This window comes from Ictidomys tridecemlineatus, chromosome 1 (genome assembly GCF_052094955.1).
Source record: "Ictidomys tridecemlineatus isolate mIctTri1 chromosome 1, mIctTri1.hap1, whole genome shotgun sequence".
Lineage (NCBI taxonomy): Eukaryota > Metazoa > Chordata > Mammalia > Rodentia > Sciuridae > Ictidomys > Ictidomys tridecemlineatus.
Window position 1 is genome coordinate 121,731,691 of NC_135477.1, and position 20,959 is coordinate 121,752,649.

General features: G+C 42.0%; 4 protein-coding genes across 5 annotated transcripts in view; all 4 read left to right on the forward strand.

The window, feature by feature from the left end:
- Positions 1 to 240: 240 nt before the first annotated feature.
- On the forward strand, positions 241 to 3,098 carry LOC144367116 (protocadherin gamma-A2-like). Its single transcript, XM_078022336.1, has one exon. It carries the CDS (start codon positions 651 to 653, stop codon positions 3,096 to 3,098), a length of 2,448 nt encoding a protein of 815 aa, XP_077878462.1. The 5' UTR covers positions 241 to 650.
- Positions 3,099 to 4,745: 1,647 nt separating this feature from the next.
- On the forward strand, positions 4,746 to 8,465 carry LOC101978010 (protocadherin gamma-A3). Its single transcript, XM_005324290.4, has one exon. The coding sequence runs from the start codon at positions 6,021 to 6,023 to the stop codon at positions 8,463 to 8,465; it is 2,445 nt and encodes an 814-aa protein (XP_005324347.2). The 5' UTR covers positions 4,746 to 6,020.
- A 3,382-nt stretch (positions 8,466 to 11,847) lies between these two features.
- The window catches only part of LOC101962283 (protocadherin gamma-C4), a 147,214-nt gene continuing 138,102 nt past the window's right edge, over positions 11,848 to 20,959 (forward strand). The window contains exons 1-2 of one of the 2 annotated variants that reach the window (XM_078046820.1): positions 12,001 to 12,027; positions 13,045 to 14,400. In XM_078046820.1, the coding sequence (XP_077902946.1) occupies positions 12,016 to 12,027; positions 13,045 to 14,400 (1,368 nt within the window). In that variant the 5' untranslated portion in view covers positions 12,001 to 12,015. Of the gene's footprint in view, positions 14,401 to 20,959 lie in introns of both variants that reach the window. The other variant, XM_078046783.1, reaches the window with a different exon arrangement.
- LOC101977736 (protocadherin gamma-A4) lies at positions 16,126 to 19,244 on the forward strand. Its single transcript, XM_013358120.2, has one exon. The coding sequence runs from the start codon at positions 16,797 to 16,799 to the stop codon at positions 19,242 to 19,244; it is 2,448 nt and encodes an 815-aa protein (XP_013213574.2). The 5' UTR covers positions 16,126 to 16,796.

A 20,959-nucleotide genomic window follows, 5' to 3' on the forward strand; every position in this document is an offset into this window, starting at 1 on the left:
TTTGGAACTTGAATCCTAAACCATCAAGCACAGGAATTCAAAACATATAACCTTAGAAGAAAATATAGCTAGTGTTTTTACATGGATTTTTTTTTTGTCTCTGTACAAATAAGAAAGAGGTGGAAAATGTTTGAAACGAGAGCAACTGTAGAGTTAATTCCTTGAGCATTCAATAATACTCTAGCAACTGCTATCAAGGTCACATACCCTTAGACCACTGTTATTAATTCTGAGAAGAAGAGTTCTAGCTTCAAAGATTTATTTCTAAAGTGTCTTAGAACTGTAATATTCTTTAAAGCAATTTTTTAAAAGTCACAGCCGAACATCAACAAGATATAACCGGGATTTGCCTGAGCGGGTGCAGAAACTATCTAGGCCTCTGAGCGTCGCTGTTTACCACATAAGGAGTAAAAGTCAGGGAGACAACCAACCCAACAATACCGCTTCCACAACACAAAGGGCTGGCATTTGGTCCGCAAGCTCCGGGATGGCGAAGAAACTCAGTCCGGCAGCCCGTTAGTTCTCACCACGGAGACCTGGGTCTTGTAGGTGCTGGTTGTCTCAGACCCTGGGAAATAAAGATCGGCGGAATCCCTCACTGGGTGCTGGAAGTGGACTTAAAAGAAAACACCGCGGCTCTGCAAAGGGAAATGGCGTCTCTGCAAAGGTCACCGCACTACGGAAGTCTGGTCCTGCTGTGCCTTCTCTTGGCCGACCTTTGGGAGGCAGGAGCTGGGCAAATTCGCTATTCTGTGCCAGAGGAGGTCGACAAAGGCTCCTTCGTGGGCAACATTGCCAAGGACTTGAGCTGGGAGCCCCTGGTACAGGCAGAGCGGGGAGTTCGCATCGTCTCCAGAGGTAGGACACAGCTCTTTGCTTTGGACCCACGAAGTGGGAGTTTGATCACTGCAGACAGAATAGACCGGGAGGAGCTCTGCGCTCAGAGCGAGCGGTGTTTGGTGAACTTTAATATACTACTGGAAGATAAATTGACCATTTTTTCAGTAGAGGTGGAAATAACAGATATTAATGATAATGCCCCTCGCTTTGGAGTAGAGGAATTGGAGCTAAAAATAAGCGAAACAAATACACCAGGATTCCGGATTCCTCTTAAGAGTGCGCATGATGCGGATGTAGGAGAGAATACCCTGAAGAAGTATGAACTCAACTCAAATGACCATTTTTCTCTGGATGTGCGAAGCGGAACTGATGGGAACAAATACCCCGAGCTAGTGCTGGAGCGTGCTCTGGATCGTGAGAAAGAGGCAGTTCACCATTTCATTCTGGTCGCTTCTGACGGGGGTGACCCGGTCCGATCTGGAACCTGCCGCATCCGTGTCAAGGTCCTAGATGCAAATGATAATGCTCCCGTTTTTACACAGCCAGAGTACCATGTAAGCGTTCCAGAGAATATGCCTGTAGGCACCCGGATACTCACAGTGACCGCCACTGATTCGGATGAGGGATATAATGCTCAAGTCACATATTTTCGAGAGAAACCTCCTGGAGAAAGAGCAGCGATATTTGAGCTTAAGTCATCTGGAGATATAACAATCATAAAAAGTCTAGACTTTGAGGATGCTAAGTTACATGAAATTGATATTGAAGCTCAGGATGGTCCAGGCCTTCTGACCAGAACGAAGGTTATTGTAACAGTTCTGGACGTTAATGACAATGCCCCAGAATTTTACATGACATCTGCTACTAGCTCAGTTCCTGAAGACTCTCCTCCAGGAACCATAATTGCACTTTTCAATGTACATGATAGAGACTCTGGACAGAATGCTTTTGTCACATGTTCACTCCCAGAGAAACTTCCTTTCAAGTTAGAAAGGTCAGTGGACAATTACCACCGACTGGTTACAACCACAACCCTTGACAGGGAACAGTTTTCCTTTTATAACATCACTTTAACTGCTAAAGATGGCGGGAACCCACCTCTATCCACAGATGCTCATGTTTTGCTGCAAGTGGCTGACATCAATGACAACCCACCCACATTCCGCAGCAGGTCCTATTCTGCCTACATTTTGGAAAACAATCCCAGAGGCACCTCCATCTTTTCAGTGTTGGCTGATGACCCCGACAGTGATGACAATGCCTGTGTAACTTATTCTTTAGCAGAGGACACCTTTCAAGGAGCACCCCTGTCCTCTTACGTCTCTATCAACTCTGACACTGGGGTCCTTTATGCTCTTCGCTCCTTTGATTATGAGGAATTCCAAGATATGCAACTGTGGGTGATAGCGCTGGACAGTGGTAACCCTCCTCTCAGTAGCAATGTATCCTTGAACCTGTTCTTGGTGGACCAGAATGACAACGTGCCTGAGATCCTGTATCCTACCCTACCAACTGATGGATCCACTGGTGTGGAGCTGGCACCCCGCTCTGCAGAGCCAGGATACCTGGTAACTAAAGTGGTGGCAGTAGACAGAGACTCAGGCCAGAATGCCTGGTTGTCATACCGCTTGCTGAAGGCCAGTGAGCCTGGGCTTTTCTCTGTAGGGCTGCACACTGGAGAGGTGCGTACAGCAAGGGCCCTGATAGATAGAGATGCACTCAAACAGAGTCTGGTGATGGCTGTTCAGGACCATGGCCAGCCCCCTCTCTCAGCCACAGTCACACTCACAATAGCTGTGGCAGACAGCATCCCCGAGGTCCTGGCAGACTTGGGCAGCATTGAAACACCTGCTGATCCAGATAATTCAGACATCACACTCTACCTGGTGGTGGCAGTAGCCGCTGTCTCCTGTGTTTTCCTGGCCTTTGTCATAGTGCTGTTGGCACTCAGGCTGCATCGCTGGCACTCTTCCCGCCAGCTTCAGACTGCTGGTGACAAGCTGGCAGGTGTACCCACCTCGAACTTCATGGGTGTGGATGGAGTGCACGCTTTCCTGCAGACTTATTCCCATGAAGTCTCCCTCACCGCAGACTCACGGCAGAGCCACCTGATCTTCCCTCAGCCCAACTATGCAGACACGCTCATCAGCCAAGAGAGCTGTGAGAAAAAGGATTTTCTATCAGCACCTCAATCTCTACTTGATGAAAAAGGAGATAAAACATTTCAGGTAAACATCTTTTCAGAATTTGCTTATTAGGTATTTTGCTAAAATAAATTTAGCCAATTATTGAGTTGCCTGCACTGTTACTATACCCATTTTATTCATATTTTCTTGAGGATGTATTTATTTTTTAGTTAATGAGTCCTGGCAAATTATTCCTAGGTAATTTTACATGTTCACAGGATGTAAGACAGAGTAGAAGCCAATCGAGTAATTGGTGAAAACCAGTCGTTAAGAGGTGAAGGTAGTATTTAGATAATCAAAAAAAAAAAACTCTGCCTCAGAGAACTGGAATGTCTGCTTTCTCCCACTTTTCTACCCCTGGAAAAATCATCTGCATGAATTAACAATTATTTCTGCCTTAAAAAATGTGGAAGTTAGATTTCATTTTGACTCAATACTCTTCTTTAAAACAAGACTTTGGGCTCATATGTGAATTTGTGTTTAAATAATGAACATCTTGGCTAATTCTTTCTCACTTGGTCTTAATATTTTTCTTTTCATTTGTCAGTGAAGTTCTTTATTTTCCTAATTTGCATGTCCTTACCTATTAAAAATGGAAATTTAGAAATATAGTTTCATTTTCTTTTGGTACTACAGATTGAACTGTGGACTTCTTAGCATTCTCTCTATCACTAGGTACACACCAAACCCAGAAATAAACATTCTTTATAGTGTTTCAGAAAGGCACATCATGGTAGCTTTGCTTGGTATAAGTCTCATGGACCTCTAAAGCAGCTATGTGTTCCTTTAATAACTGATTTATCATTTGCTCTATAATAAATTGGTAAAGTGACAATACACAGGTTTCCCTTTGCTAATACTTTTTGTCTCATATCTAGAAACCATGTTGCCTTTTATCTTTAAAAATAGTTTATATCTTCAATATAACTTTTCTTAAAGAAGGGATTCAGAGACTGCATAGTACAATTGCCCCTAAAGATCTTTGTACATCCGTCTTCTCAAAGTTTCCTACTTATAGTAGCTGCTAAAGAATGTTCCAAATCCCTCACCCAATCCAAGAGCCTCCCACAATTACATTTTTCTTCCACATTCTCCTTCCTATGTTGGATTTTAGTATGTGGGTAATATTTTAATAACAGAAGACAATGAACACACTAATATTCTCTGTGTTGGAATCATTTCTTATTTTGATCTGGAAGTAATAATGTACTAATTGAGTCTTGTATTTAATGGTATTTAAGATACTGTGGTTCCTTTTCATATTTAAGAGGATCTGTTAAGGGAAAGTTTGAGAAAATGTATGCCATTGTGCTTATTAATATTACACAAAATTATGTATGAGGTAAAATTGGAACATACTATGGAATAGTATATTAAAATATAGTTACTTGTAAGTAAATAATAAATTATGAACAGAGGAAAATTAAAGGCACAGTTCCTGCCAGGCATTGTGTGCATACCTATACTCTTAGCTACTCAGGAGGCTGAAGCAGGAGGATCACAAATTCAAGAAGAAGTGAAACCCAGGCTCAAAATCAATAAATAGATAAAAATGGTTGGGAATATAGTCCAGTGATTGAGTGCTTGCCTAGCTTGTGTGAGACCCTGAGTTCAATACCCAGTACTGCAAGAGAGAGAGCGAAGAGAAAAGAGAAGAGAAGAGGAGAGGAGAGGAGAGGAGAGGAGAGGAGAGGAGAGGAGAGGAGAGGAGAGGAGATCCTTTTAGCACATGCAGTGACTCCATAAGAACAAACGTCTATGAGGCTGGGGCTGTAGCTCAGTGGTGGTGCACTTGCATAGCGTGTGTGAGGCACTGGGTTCAATCCTTAGCACCGCATAAAAATAAACAAATAAAATAAAGGCATGCTGTCCATCTACAACTACAAAAAAATTTAAAAGAACAAATGTCTAATGGATAGACATTCCATGTATTATGATTGAAATGACATATATGTTTTATTTGTACTGTGCATGAAGAGGAAAACATATAGGGAAAGGAATTCTAGAACATAAAATAAAAGTTGATATCTGCCAGCTTCAGTTGTGGTTTTTAAAAAATCCTCATATTCTAGAGGTAAGCAAAGTGATGTTCTTTCAGTACCTTGAAAGGCTGTGATTTCTCCCTAACATCTAGACATTGCCATGCTATTCTCTCACATGAAGGCCTTTTCCCTGATCCACTCCTCTCAAGTTTCCCAAGAAGGCCTTTGCTAACTTCCAAAGCCAGTTGGAGGCCATTTCATCCCCTTGACTTTCCCCATCATAGTAGTTATCTCAGTGCACTGTGATTCCCTGTTTGCTTTTATATCCTCATAAATTCTGTGATGGAAGTGCTTGTATCTATATTGTTCACCTTCAGTACCTCAACAACTATATTGTCAGACACCCCATTGTATGTTTGTGCAATGAATAGGTTGAATCACAAATATTAAAACTAATATGCTGGGTTATTGAAAAACTTCAAGAAATGTAATCTATAAATACGGCTCACATTTATTGTGATTCTTAAACTGAACATTTGGAATCAGTAACTCCAGCAAGTTTGAAGCAAATAGAGTGGAGTTAAGGTTGGTGCATGGCTTCCAAAAGAAAGTCTCTTGAACCTTTAATACATATCAAGTCAATTATATAGTCAACAACAGTCCCCTTCCCTCTGATAAAAGGATCTTCAAATACTGAGAACCAAAAATAATAACTTCGGTTTGACTGAAAGTGTGCACTAAACGGTCAGGCCTCTGGGTGTCGCTGTTGACTACTCAAGAAGGAAAAAACGTAACTGGAGAGCTAGTCCACCATTTCCTGGATCCTAAATCGCAAAGAACCAGCAAATCCGACTCAGAAGATTCGGAACTCTACCAAGCTCATCCCATTAATCAACCCTCTCTGTGGCCTATGAATTAAACCCATGGACTTAATTCCCTGAGGAAATAAGACTGGAGTCCATCGCGGGAAATTGGAACAGAATTCAGAGAAAAAATATTCACCAAAAAGGAAATGACCAATTGCTTGAAATTTCGCGATGGCAGAGAACTGGCTTTGCTGTGCGTGCTCCTGTGGACTCTGTGTGAGACAGGATCTGGGCAGATCCGCTACACGGTGCTGGAAGAGCTGGAAAAAGGCTCTTTTGTGGGTAACATCGCCAAAGACCTGGGGTTGGAGCCCCGGGAGCTGGCGGAGCGCGGAGTCCGCATCGTCTCCAGAGGTAGGACGCAGCTTTTCTCTCTGAACCTGCGAAGCGGCAGCTTGGTCACAAAGGAGCGGATAGATCGGGAGGAGCTCTGTGCTCAGAGCGCACGGTGTGTGGTAAAATTTAATATCCTGATTGAGGATAAGTTGAAAATTTTTGAAGTAGAAGTAGAAATTAAAGATATTAATGATAATGCTCCTAACTTTCTAACAGAGGAATTAGAAATAAAAATTGGTGAATTAACATTTCCTGGAACCCGATTTCCACTTAAAACTGCATTTGACCCAGATGTAGGCATGAATTCTTTACAGAACTACAAGCTCAGCCCCAATGACTACTTCTCTCTGGCTGTGAATAGTGTCCCTGATGGGACCAAATACCCCGAGTTGGTGTTGGAGCGGGCACTGGACCGTGAGAAAAAGGAAGTACACAAGCTTGAACTGTTTGTCTCTGATGGTGGTGACCCTGTCCACTCTGGCCATTTATGCATCCAAGTGATAGTTTTGGATGCGAATGACAACCCACCAGTGTTTACTCAGTCAGAGTATCATGTAAGTGTCCAGGAGAATGTGCCAGTGGGAACCCAGCTGATCACAGTGAATGCTACAGACCCTGATGAGGGATTCAATGCTCAAGTGTCCTATATTCTAGATAAAATGCCAGGAAAAATTGCTCAGGTTTTTTATCTCAACTCAGTGACTGGAGACATATCAATATTAAGAAGTCTGGACTATGAGGATACTACATTTTATGAAATTAAAATTGAAGCACAAGATGGACCAGGTCTTATTTCAAGAACCAAGATTCTAGTCACAGTTCTAGATGTGAATGACAACGCCCCAGAATTTACAATCACTTCTCTCACAGACTCAGTTCCAGAAGAGGCTACAGCTGGGAGAGAAATTGCTCTTATCAATGTCCATGACCGAGATTCTGGGCAGAATGGACAAGTCACAGTTTTTGTCCTGGGAAATCTGCCATTTAATTTAGAAAAATCAATAGACCAGTATTACCGCTTAGTGACAGCCAAATCTCTAGATCGTGAACAAGTGTCTGAATATAATATCACTCTGAGAGCCACAGATGAGGGAAATCCACCTCTGTCCACAGAAGTCCACCTCACTCTTCATGTGGCAGACATCAATGACAACCCACCTGTCTTCACTCATGCTTCCTTTTCTGCCTACATTCCCGAAAACAACCCTAGAGGAGCTTCCATCTTCTCTGTTACTGCTCAGGACCCAGACAGTGACAACAATGCCCGCATCACTTATTCATTGACTGGGGATACCCTCCAAGGGTCACCATTGTCTTCCTATATCACCATCAACTCTAACACTGGTGTCCTGTATGCACTGCACTCCTTTGACTATGAAGAATTTAGAGATATGCAGCTACTGGTGACAGCCAGTGACAATGGGGATCCTCCACTAAGAAGCAATGTATCCTTGAACCTGTTTGTGCTGGACCAGAATGACAACATCCCTGAAATCCTGTACCCCACCCTCCCTACAGATAGCTCCACTGGTGTGGAGCTGACGCCCCGCTCTGCAGAGCCTGGATACCTGGTGACCAAAGTGGTGGCAGTGGACAGAGATTCAGGCCAGAATGCCTGGCTGTCCTACCGCCTGCTCAAGGCCAGTGAGCCAGGGCTCTTTGTGGTGGGGCTGCACACTGGAGAGGTACGTACAGCAAGAGCCCTACTGGATAGGGATGCTCTCAAGCAGAGTCTTGTAGTGACTGTGCAGGATCACGGCCAGCCTTCTCTTTCAGCCACAGTCACACTCACCATAGTAGTGGCAGACAGCATCTCTGATGTCCTGGCAGACCTGGGCAGCATCAGGACCACCACCAGTCCTGATGATTCAGACCTTACATTCTACCTGGTGGTGGCAGTGGCTACCGTCTCCTGTGTCTTCCTTGCCTTTGTCATCATGCTGCTGGTGCTCAGACTTTGGCGCTGGCGCTCATCACACCTACTCCAGGCTTCAGGAGATGGGCTGGTGAGCATGCCTACTTCACACTTTGTGGGTGTGGATAGAGTGCATGCTTTACTGCAGACATATTCCCAAGAGGTCTCCCTCACCACAGACTCAAGGAAGAGTCAACTTATCTTCCCCCAACCCAACTATGCAGACACACTCATCAGCCAGGAGAGCTGTGAGAAGGGCGAGCCTCTCCTAGTAACCCAAGATTTGCTTGAAACCAAAGGAGACTCCAAGCTACTTGTGGTGAGTTATTTCTTTCTTTGAATAGTATGAAGAACAATTATGCCAACGTTTTAACACACATTTATTTGAGAAATAAATCAATGAGGTAGTCATTAGTTCTGTTGTCTAAATATTTGTCCTTTTCTTCTTCTGAGTCTATGGGATGGGTATGGGAGGATTATGACTGAGTAGGTCTAGGTGATTAGTTTTGGCTAATATTCTGTGAGTGGCAATACCATATGTCACTTCTTGGAGGAAGCTCTAATTGCCATTGTTAGAATATCCAGATCACTAAACTACACTTTGAAACTATAGCTGCAAGAACTAGGGGTGAAACTCAGTGGGAGAATGTTTGCCTAGTGTGACCTAAGCCTTGGGTTCAATTCCCAGCACTGGAAGAAGAAAAGGAAAGGAAAAGGAATGACAGAGGGAAGGAAGAAAGGAAGGAAGGAAGGAAGGAAGGAAGGAAGGAAGGAAGGGAGGAAGGGAGGGAGGGAGGGAATTAAATTAAATGAAATTGTGGCTGGTTCTTCTACCTGTGTCCTAATATTGATCTATATTGTTCTGGTCCTTATACTTGTGATAAACAGGCCTTATGATAGGAATCAAATCCAGGGCTTTGGCTCATCCAAAACACAACTCTAATACTTAATTAAACCATTTTTTACATTTCATATTATTATTTATTTATTTCCATTCTGAAGATTGAATCCCAGGACCTTTTACATACTAAGCAAATGCTGTACCACTGAGTACACGTTATTGTTGCCTGGGCTGGCCTTGAACTTGAGATCCTCCTGCCTTAGCCTCCTGAGTAATAGCCACCTTTTACATTTTAAAATCACTGTGATCTGAAGTGTGTCATTCCTAATAACAAAATCTATCCTGAATCACACAAACAAATTAAACATTTTATAAATACAAACAAGTTAAGATATGTATATATAAAACTTAAAATTATGTTTGACTTTTTCCAAACTATATCACACTCTTTTTCATCTCAAAGATTCAAGGATGCGTGTGTGTATATATATATATACACACACACATACATATGGCGGAGGATTCATATTGATTCCAGTCTTTTGCTTGAAGGTAAAAAGTTTTGCCTAACTTGAGGCCTAAATTGTTATGAGCCTCAGAATAGTATTTTTCTTCATTGAGAAGGGCTTTAAAAAGCAAAGATATGTTTCAGTCTCTCCAAGAGACTTCCAGACCATCCATTTCAATAATGGATTAGGAGTGCTAATCATGCTGTACAACTCTGTTAAGCCAAAAATCGTTGATGCATTTTGAAATTTATGAAATTTTTTCACTCATGCTATCATAAATGGGCATTCAAAATTGGACCAAAATATATTTACTTAGATCTCAAAGGACAAATCTCTCCCTCAGCATATTAGGAAAAGCATATTAGGTGATTAGTTTGTGTGAGACAACAGAGCCTGAAGAAAATATATTTAAGCAGAGAAAGGTATATTCTCACTCAGATATTCAAACACATCACAGAATTAACAAGTCACTAACCTTGGCATCTTTTTAGGGAACATCTTTATAGTAAGGAGAAAAAATATATAGTGGCTATTTCCAGGGGAAATTTATAGGCTCAAAGAGAATTTTCTACAAATTTATATGAAGCATAGCCTACTATGAAGCATTGTGTATTTTCAGGTGTATCCTGAAAATACACTGAGCATATAAATTTCCATTTACTTGTGTGTAGACAATGAAAAAGTCTCTGACACACTATTTTCAATAGAAAGGATTTTTTGAAGGACAGGCAAAATTCACTAGAAAGAAAAGGAGGAAAATACATAATAAAAGGAACAGATTATGTAAAGGCATGAACTAGAGAAAACTTGTGTTAGGAAAGCAGATACTAGTCTATTTTGACTGGAGTATTAGATGAGCACTGCAAAATAGTAGATTAACTGTTTAGTTGGCATCTTAATCCATTGTTTGTTGCTGTAACAAAATACCTGAGACTGGGAAATTTATAAAAACAGATACTTGTTTAGCTGATGGTTCCAGAGTCTAGGATGTCCAAGAGAATGGTGCCATCATCTGCTTAGCATCTGATGAGAGCCTTCTTATAGGGTAATGACATGGCAGAGGGCATCAATTCACAGAGGTAGGTGCTTTTGTCATAAAGTAACTCATGTGATAACCTAATAATCCATTCATGATTCAATCACCACTCAGAGATCCAACCTCAAAATAAAATTAACATTTGGATTTGGGAATTACATTTCTAACACATAAAATTTGTGGAACACCTTCAAATTATAGCAGCATCTAAGTTGATAATGTATTTGAAATAAAGGGATTTGCTTCTCTGAATTATGTGAGACCAGGATAAATTCTAAAATAGAGTTTCTAAGAATCTTCAGTATCTATCCAGGAATTACCAGTGATCAAGTCAAATCCATTTCATTCATTAATGGTGTAAACTGATGAGCCAAGAATTGCAGTTGCACATGCATTGATATATATGAAAATACTGATCTCATAAAAACATATATGGCTTGGGCTGGGGATGTGGCTCAAGTGGTAGTGTGCTCACCTGGCATGCATTCGGCCTGAGTTCGATCCTCAGCACCACATACAAACAAAGATGTTATGTCCGCTGAAAACTAAAAAAATAAATATTAAAAAACACTCTCTCTCTCTCTCTCTCTCTCTCTCTCTCTCTCTCTCTCTCTCTTTAAAAAAAAGCATATATGGCTTATACAAGAACGATTATTGTAAAAGCATGTGGTGTGTGCCCAAATATTAACTGGTTCCTTTAATAAAATATCAGATTCTTGTCTACTTTACTAGGAATGTTATGTTTTAAAAATAAGAACAATACATTAAAATAATTCTAGAACCTTTGAACCTTTACTCCTTTTTTTTTTTCAAAGACCTAGTCTTTGAAAAAGTGTTAGTAGACTAATGGAGTATATATGGAGAAATTAAGATACTAAATAAGAGAAGTTACCTATGAATTTGAAGAAAGGTAAGGATCATAGCCCACTAAAAATGTATATTAAATCCTTTAACTTGTTTGGATACACCAGTCATGTCTGAGTTCATAAATACCATATAGTAAAATCACTGAAGATATTTTTACACCCAAAAACGGGGGGAGGGGAATGATTTATGCCTTTCGAAGGGAAAAAAGAAGACTGTAAAATGATGAAGACATTTGTGAGACTGTGAAAAACACTAAAATTTAAGGTAAAATATGAATATTTAGTTTTTTCAAGCAAATTAAAAGACAAGGCATATAAAGGGGGAAAACATGTACTCTGAGGATAAATAGCTGGGCGATATCCAAAACGACCTCCAGGCGCCGCTGTCGACCAAAGGGAAGAGAACAGTTCTAATTTCTGCAGGAGAGTCAAGCCAGTGCTTTCCGTTTTATTCAGCTCAGCAGAAAGCAGTCGCTGCTCCTGTGCACTCTCAAGAGCCCAGTAAATGGTCTTACCTTCGAATCACGAAAGTCTAGGGTGCTGTCATTGCCTTTTAAAAATATATCCCAGAGAAACCTTGAAAAGAAGCTTCCTGGAGAGATCAAGAAATGCAGAGGAGTGCCAGAGAAACTGATACAATGCGAAGTCAGGTACTGTTTCTCTTCCTGCTGTCTTTGTTCTGCGGGGCCATCTCCCAGCCCATTCGATACTCAATTCCAGAGGAGCTGGCCAAGGGCTCTCGAGTGGGGAACCTCGCCAAGGATCTGGGGCTCAGTGTCCAGGAGTTGCCAGCTCGAAAACTGCGGGTTAGTGCAGAGGATTATTTCAGTGTTAGTGCAGAGAGTGGGGACTTGTTAGTGAGCGGAAGGATAGATAGAGAGAAGATTTGCGGGAGAAAATCTGAGTGTGCACTGGAATTCGAATCAGTCATTGAGAACCCAATGAATATTTTCCACGTGATTATTGATATTCAAGATATTAATGACAATGCACCATGTTTCATTGCAAAAGAGATTGAATTAGAAATTTGTGAGTCAGCATTACCAGGGGTAAAATTTTCTCTGGATTCTGCACAAGATGCAGATGTAGAAAGTAATTCACTGAAGATATATACTATTAGCCCCAATGAATACTTCTCTCTGTCGACAAAGGAAAGTCCGGATGAAAGTAAATATCCAGAATTGTTGCTGGAAAAACCTCTGGACAGGGAACATCAGAACTCCCATCGCTTAATCCTAACAGCCATCGACGGTGGGGAACCGCCTCTAAGCAGTACCACCCAGATTCGGATCAAAGTCACTGACGCCAACGATAATGCTCCGGTGTTCAGCCAGGACATATACAGAGTTAGTCTCAAAGAAAATGTGCCCCAGGGAACTTCTGTGCTGCGAGTGACGGCCACAGACCAGGACGAAGGCATTAATGCAGAGATCACCTATGCCTTCCTCAATGCTCCTACAAGTACTAGCCTCATTTTCCATCTCAATCCAAATACGGGCGATATCACAACTAACGGTACATTGGACTTTGAAGAAAGAAATAGATACGTGTTGGGTGTGGAAGCCAAGGATGGAGGGGTGCACACAGCTCATTGTAATGTTCAGATTGAAGTTGTTGATGAAAATGACAATGCCCCAGAGGTGACATTTATGTCCTTTTCTAACCAGATTCCAGAGGACTCAAACCTTGGAACCATAATAGCCCTCATTAAGGTGCGAGACCGGGATTCTGGGCAAAATGGTCTGGTGACGTGCTATATTCAGGAAGAGGTTCCCTTTAAATTAGAATCCACTTCCAAGAATTATTACAAGCTGATAATTGATAGGGCCCTAAACCGGGAAGAGACCGCAGAGTACAATGTTACCATCACAGCCACCGACAGGGGCAAGCCATCCCTTTTCTCCACAGCAAGCGTCACCCTCTACATCGCGGACATCAATGACAATGCGCCGGTTTTCCAGCAGGCTTCCTACACGGTCCACATAGCTGAGAACAATCCACCTGGAGCCTCCATCGCTCAGGTCAGTGCCTACGACCCGGACTTGGGCCCCAATGGCCAAGTCTCCTACTCCATCGTGGCTAGCGACCTGGAGCCTCAGGTACTGTCGTCCTATGTGTCCGTGAGCGCACACAGTGGGGTAGTGTTCGCGCAGCGAGCCTTCGACCACGAGCAGCTACGCGTCTTCCAGCTGACGCTGCAAGCGCGCGACCATGGCTCACCAGCTCTCAGCGCCAACGTGAGCCTGAGCGTGTTGATAGGAGACCGCAACGACAACGCGCCACGGGTGCTCTATCCCGCTCTCGCTCCCGACGGCTCAGCGCTCTTCGACACTGTGCCGCGCGCCGCGGAGCCCGGCTACCTGGTCACCAAGGTGGTGGCTGTGGACGCGGACTCGGGACACAATGCCTGGCTATCCTACCATGTGCTGCAGGCCAGCGACCCCGGACTCTTCAGCCTGGGGCTGCGCACTGGAGAGGTGCGCACAGCGCGTGCCTTGGGCGACAGGGATGCGACTCGCCAGCGCCTACTAGTCGCTGTGCGTGATGGTGGACAGCCACCCCTTTCGGCCACCGCCACGCTGCACCTGATCTTCGCGGATAGCCTGCAAGAGGTCTTGCCAGACCTCAGCGATGACCCTCTGCCCACCGACCCCCAGACTGAGCTGCAGTTTTACCTGGTGTTGGCCTTGGCCTTGATTTCTGTGCTGTTCCTTCTGGCGGTGATTCTAGCTATTGCTCTGCGCCTGAGACACTCCTTCAGTTCTGCTGCCTGGGGTTGTTTTCAGTCTGGTCTCAGCTCGAAGTCTGGACCTGTGGTTCCCTCCAACTACAGCGAGGGGACTATGCCCTATTCCTACAATCTATGCGTTGCCTCACATTCTGCAAAGACAGAGTTTAATTTTCTCAACATAACACCAGAAGTGGCTCCTCCTCAAGATCTTCTATGTGATAACCCTTCTATAGCTGGTTGTGCCAATAATGAAGACCTTAAACTCTCCTATGATTCTTCTTTTTCCTCTCAGGTAAGTTTCCATAAACCTATCTACATTTTTATATACTGTATTTGCTTCTCCATTGTGCATAATTAATTTTGGCCAATTTTCATGGTTCTTGTGATGGTATCACAAGAGGAAACTGTAGAATATGAGGCATAGACGGAAAGATAGAGATGAGTTCTTTGATTGTGTAAAATTACCTGAGTACTAATTTTCAGTCTTTATTGTTGGCATTTCTCTACGGTTGGCAACTCTTGCTAGGGAGCTGTTTCCTATATATCAACACCCTTAGTAATAACAGTGCACTTTCTTAGTTAATCTTTGAAACTATTCTTAAGTTTATTCTTTACCTTTATTAATAGGTCTACAGATCTTTCTGCCTGCATTAAAGTTTATCTTCATCTTCATCAACTATATTCTAGTTGTTTACCTTTTTGCTGAAACATTTGTTTAATGCAGCCTTCCAATAATTAAGCTTGTAATTAGCACTTATATTATCACAAGTAGTAAACACTGTTATATTTTACATTTGAATCACTAACTTTGGATCAATATTATTCCCACTAACACTTTCACTCTAGGATATTTCATCATTTTCTTAACTATTCTTTGTTTTAATGCTGCTTATACTTTTATACTTTATTACTATTATAAGAAGGAATGTGAATGACATTTATTTATAAAGCACTTTCTCTATTCTTATTATTGATTTAATATAAATTTTTAAGAATTGAGTCAAATTTACAAGTATTTATAGATTTTTATGCATATAATCAAATTTATTTCCAAAACATCTCATTTTAATCTCCTACTTCTCATTAACTTAAGGACTGTGAAAAATACCTTTAATCTACTCAAAGTCTGAAGATTTTAAGATTCTGTATAGTTAATAGAATTTTGTGTCTCATTAAAATATAACTTAATTCTCTATTTTTCTGGTGCTGGGGATCAAACCCAGATCTTTATTCATTCTAGGCAAGTGCTCAACCATGGAGTACATTCCCAATGCTCCCAATTTGAGTCATTTTTATGTGCTAATTTTGAAGTGAGAAATAACCTCAAAGAATGGTGACATTTTATCTCAAGTTACTCAATAAAACTATAAAATATACAATAATAGTTCATATGTAACTACTAAAATATTACCTTTGCTGGTTATTTTTAAGATCAAGGTTATAAGAAACAGAAATGACGGTCAAACAATACCATTGGTAATGATAAAATAAGACTATTGGATGTCTTATACAAAAAAATCACTGAACTAATATATTTTCTTTACAATAAAGTTTAACTTTTTTTTTTACTCCTCTTATTTTTTCTAACATCAGAGTTATTGACCCTTTATTTGAGGCTTCACTTTTGCATGAGTAATTCATTCACAAAACACTGAAAAATATTTGTTGGTGTCTACTCTATGCAAGTTGCTCTTCTGAAGGTTGAGGACACACTGTGAAGAGGACAGTCACAAGCATACTTGTGGCCTAGAAGCTCCTGTATACAAAATTAACAAACAAATTCTCTTTTAAAACATAGAATCAGGGGCTGGGGCTGTAGCTCAATGGTAGAGCACTTGCCTAGCACATGTGAGGCACTGGTTTCAATTCTAACCACCTTTTATAACTGGATAAATAAGATCCATCAACAACTAAAAAAAAATATTTTTTAAAAAAATCATAGAGTCATTTTTGACCAGCCTCTTTGCACAGGAATAAGACTGTCTCTTGAACAACAGGAATTTTCTTGTAAAGGAATTGAAAAGTTGCCCCAGATTTGAAAGGTTGAACTCAAGTGAGGAACCTTGGTTCCGCATAGTTAAGGACTCAAGTTCTGGGGCCACTGTCTTTTCATCCATAGCTTTCCTCCACTTTTCAAATCCACCCTTGTTCCTGGGAGTAATGAACGTGTCCCTCACACAATACACTGTCCTGAAAATGGGCTACAGGGATGAAGAATGCGAAAACTAAGAAGAGGTAAAAGCATTCTTTGCCCTCAAACTCAACACATTATATCTCTAAGAAAATAAATAACTTTATAAAGCTTATTATAGAGGAAGCTTTGGGTTATTCCTAGATTTTCATTGCAAATTAAACAACCGGAATTTGGCTTTTATTCTCCCTGGGAGAAACAGGAATGGAAAAGGTGTATAAAAGTGGGTACTTTTATCTGGAATAAATTGCAATAACAGGTTAGGACTCTGAGTGTCGCTGTTCACCAATCGGGGGGGAAAGACAGAATTTAATTCGAACAAGATTCCCGCAGTACAAAGAACTGGTTCTGGGGCTGTAGGGTAGCTTCAGACTGGACCCTCCAGAACTCCAGCATCCAACGGTGGAGGTACTTTATCTTAGAACCAACAGATCGTAGGACTGTCAGGCCTCCAAGAGAGAATACCCAAGCCCGGGCAATTCCGCAGCGGGGCTGTAATGGCGGCTAACCTTTATCCACCAGACTCCAGCGGACTGATTTGTATCTGCATTCTCCTGGGGGCCCTGTGGCAAATACCGGCGGAACAGATCCGCTACTCAGTGCCTGAGGAGCTGGAGAAAGGCTCTGCGGTGGGCCACATTGCCAAGGACCTGGGGCTGGAGCCTCGGAAGCTCACGGAGCGCGGAGTCCGCGTCGTCTCCAGAGGTAAAACTCAGCTCTTTGCTCTGAACCCGAGAAGCGGCAGCTTGGTCACCGCTGGCAGGATAGACCGGGAGCAGCTCTGTGACAAATCTCCAAAGTGTATGGCAAACCTGGAAATTTTCCTAGAGGACAAAGCGAAGATTTTTGGAATAGAAGTGGAAATAATCGATGTTAATGATAACTCGCCCACCTTTGGAACAGAGCAGAGGGAAATAAAAGTTGTTGAAAATGAAGATCCTGGAGCACGATTTCCTCTGCCTGAGGCTTTTGATCCGGATGTGGGGGTAAATTCCTTGCAAGGTTACCAGCTCAGCCCGAATGTTCACTTCTCTCTGGATGTGCAAAGCGGGGCAGATGGAATTAAGTACCCGGAGTTGGTGCTGGAGCAGGCCCTAGATCGCGAGGAAGAGGCGGTTCTCCACCTCGTTCTTACTGCCTTTGACGGAGGTGACCCAATTCGCTCTGGTACTACCAATATTCATGTAATACTTTTGGACATCAATGATAATGCTCCTGTATTCACTCAACCGGAGTACCACGTAAGTGTTCAGGAGAACTTGCCTGTGGGCACCCGCCTACTCACCATAAAAGCCACTGATCCTGATGAAGGAACCAACGGAGAAGTGACTTATTCTTTCCGAAACGTAAGAGACAAAATATCCCAGCTATTTCAGTTGAATTCTCTGACAGGGGACATAATAATATTGGGGGATCTAGATTATGAGGACTCTGGATTTTATGACATAGATGTAGAAGCTCATGATGGACCTGGTCTCCGAGCCAGAAGTAAGGTACTGGTGACAGTTTTGGATGTAAATGACAATGCTCCAGAAGTCACGGTTACCTCTCTCACCAGCTCAATCCAAGAAACCTCTTCTCCAGGTACAGTAATTGCAGTTTTTAATGTGCATGATGGTGACTCAGGAGAGAATGGATTTGTTACTTGTTCTGTTCTGGATAATCTGCCATTCAGGCTTGAAAAGACCTATGGAAATTATTATCAACTCTTGATACATAGAACTCTGGACCGGGAAGAAGTTTCAGAATATAACATTACTATTACTGCCACTGACCAGGGAAGTCCTCCTCTGTCTACAGAGACTCATATCTCATTGAAGGTGATGGACATCAATGATAATCCACCCACCTTCACTCATGCATCCTATTCTGCCTACATTCTGGAAAACAACCCCAGAGGAGCATCCATCTTATCCATGACAGCCCAGGACCCTGACAGTGGTGAGAATGCCCATGTCACCTACTCTCTGGCAGAGGACACCATCCAGGAGAAAACTTTGTCCTCCTATGTCTCCATCAACTCCAATACTGGTGTTCTGTATGCACTGTGCTCCTTTGATTATGAGCAGCTCCAACACTTGAAGCTACTGGTGACAGCCAGGGACAGTGGGAACCCTCCACTCAGCAGCAATGTATCTCTGAGCCTGTTTGTGCTGGATCAGAATGACAACATCCCTGAAATCCTGTATCCTGCCCTCCCCACTGATGGTTCTACTGGTGTGGAGCTGACACCCCGCTCTGCAGAGCCCGGATACCTGGTGACCAAAGTGGTGGCAGTGGACAGAGACTCAGGACAGAATGCCTGGCTGTCCTACCGCTTGCTCAAGGCCAGTGAACCAGGACTCTTCTCAGTGGGGCTGCATACTGGTGAGGTGCGCACAGCACGAGCCCTGCTGGATAGAGATGTGCTGAAACAGAGTCTTGTGGTGACTGTCCAGGACCATGGCCAGCCCCCTCTGTCAGCCTCTGTCACACTCACCATAGCTGTGGCTGACAGCATCCCTGATGTCCTGGCAGATCTGGGTAGCATCAGGACTACCGACCCTGATGGTTCAGACCTCACCCTCTACTTGGTGGTGGCAGTGGCTGCTGTCTCCTGTGTCTTCCTTGCCTTTGTCATCTTGCTGTTGGCACTCAGGCTACGACGCTGGCACATGAATCGCCTACTTCATGCTGCAAGTAGCAGGTTTGGTGAAGTGTCTGTACCGCAATTTGTAGGCATGGATGGGATGCAGGCATTCCTTCAGACCTATTCCCATGAGGTCTCCCTCACTGCAGACTCCAGGAAGAGCCACCTGATATTCCCTCAGCCCAACTATGCAGACACGCTCATCAGCCAGGATAGTTGTGAGAAAAATGAGCCTCTTCTGGTTCCACAGGATTTAGGTGAAACTAAAGGAGACCCCAATCTTCTTCAGGTGAGTCAATCCTATAATCCATCCTAACACACTGAAACATAGGCACAGAGTTATGTAAATGTCTCCAATTATGTTAAGATATGTAATATACTAAATAAAGACACCTCTTTATTAATATTTTGTTATTTTAAAGGGGAGAAATAATAATGTAAATAACATTTACTAAACAAAAGAAACTATTCATTTATTCATTCGTTTTTTTCTTTCTTTTCTTTTTGGAAATGGTGAGAATTGAATCCAGGTCCTTGGGTATGCTAGGCAAGCACTACATTACCAAGCTACCTCCCCAGCTGTGATCTTTTATTACTTATTCTCTTTAGTCTTCATTCAGTAGGAATGATTTAATTTTATACCTGTAAGCCACTTATTTATTTGTTTGTTTATTTACTTATTTGGTACTGGGAATTGAACTCAGGGGCAATTCCCAGTACCAAATAAGTAAATAAACATTCCCCAGCCATTTTTTGTATTTTATTTAGAGGCAGGGTCTCATTGAGTAGCTTAGGGCTTTGCACAGTTGCTTGAGGCTGGCTTTGAACTCTAGATCCTCCTGCCTCGGCCTCCCAAGGCGCTAGGATTACAGGTGTGCATCACCACGCCCATCTCCACTCACTCTTTTAAATGCTGCTTTCTCATATGCATTACTAAAAGGATAGATAAGACATGTGAAATAGAAGTTGACTCTATAAATTTATATTTATAACATTCTTTCTCATGATGCTAATGTCGAATGTGGACTGCATATTTTTAAAATTTCCTCTTTTTGCATTCTACCATGCTTTGCTTAAAGCTTACTTTTCTTTCTTTTTTCATTTTAATCAGACAGTGGCAATTTATAAATAATGGGGGAAATGCTTAACTTTTAGAAATAATTTTAACAGTGATATTGTCTCAATGGAATGGTATATTTCATATTTTGCTATTACCTGATCTGAGATGAAGCAGAAATGACTTTGTGTGATTCCTTTGGTGCACTTCCATGATTAACAAAAATATTGCCCATTCTATTTCACTCATATTTAAGTAGAGTGCAGGAGAAAATTGTGTGTGTGTGTGTGTGTGTGTGTGTGTGTGTGTGTGTGGTGCTGGGTATGGAACCCAGGGCCTTGGGCATGCTAGGCAAGTGCTCCATTACTAAGCTACACTGCCAGCCCTGTAGGAATTAATTTTTAACATCTTCTAAATTACTTATCATAGCACCAGTGTTGAGTCCCACCTTGATTTCTAAGGAAAGCATAACTTTTTGAAGTCTTTCCCCCCACCCCATCAGTTAAACCTCTTACAAAGGCTGTTTGACTTGGGTTCTGAATTGTATTATTCATGCTGCTTAGTAAATTGACTTCATCCCTATCTATCCTTATTCCTACAAACTATTCTCAAATAGTTCTATCACTATGTGGCACTGGAATGAACTGATATAGGATAAAATGTTTTGTGTGTAACTGATATACAAAACTTTTGTTCCTTTTGCTTTCATATAGTTCTGTGGGTTATTTCACAATTCATGAATGCCTATGCCTGAGCAATTTAGGATTTTTTGATATCTGGAAGTTGTAGCAAGTCTGTGGATTATGGCTTATCCCAATTTGAGAAGGAGTGTTGTAATTTCTATGTAGTTTTGTATTCATGAGAAGCTGTGGTACAATAAAATAAGTTGTAATGAGATATGGGACAATTAGCTGGCTTGGAGAGAAGAAAGAGGAAATAAGTGAATATTTCACATATAATTTGATAATGATCAA

Coding starts and splice junctions, on each gene's coding strand:
- LOC144367116 (XM_078022336.1), top strand. CDS start 651: ATGGCGTCTCTGCAAAGGTCACCGCACTACGGAAGTCTGGTCCTGCTG.
- LOC101978010 (XM_005324290.4), top strand. CDS start 6,021: ATGACCAATTGCTTGAAATTTCGCGATGGCAGAGAACTGGCTTTGCTG.
- LOC101977736 (XM_013358120.2), top strand. CDS start 16,797: ATGGCGGCTAACCTTTATCCACCAGACTCCAGCGGACTGATTTGTATC.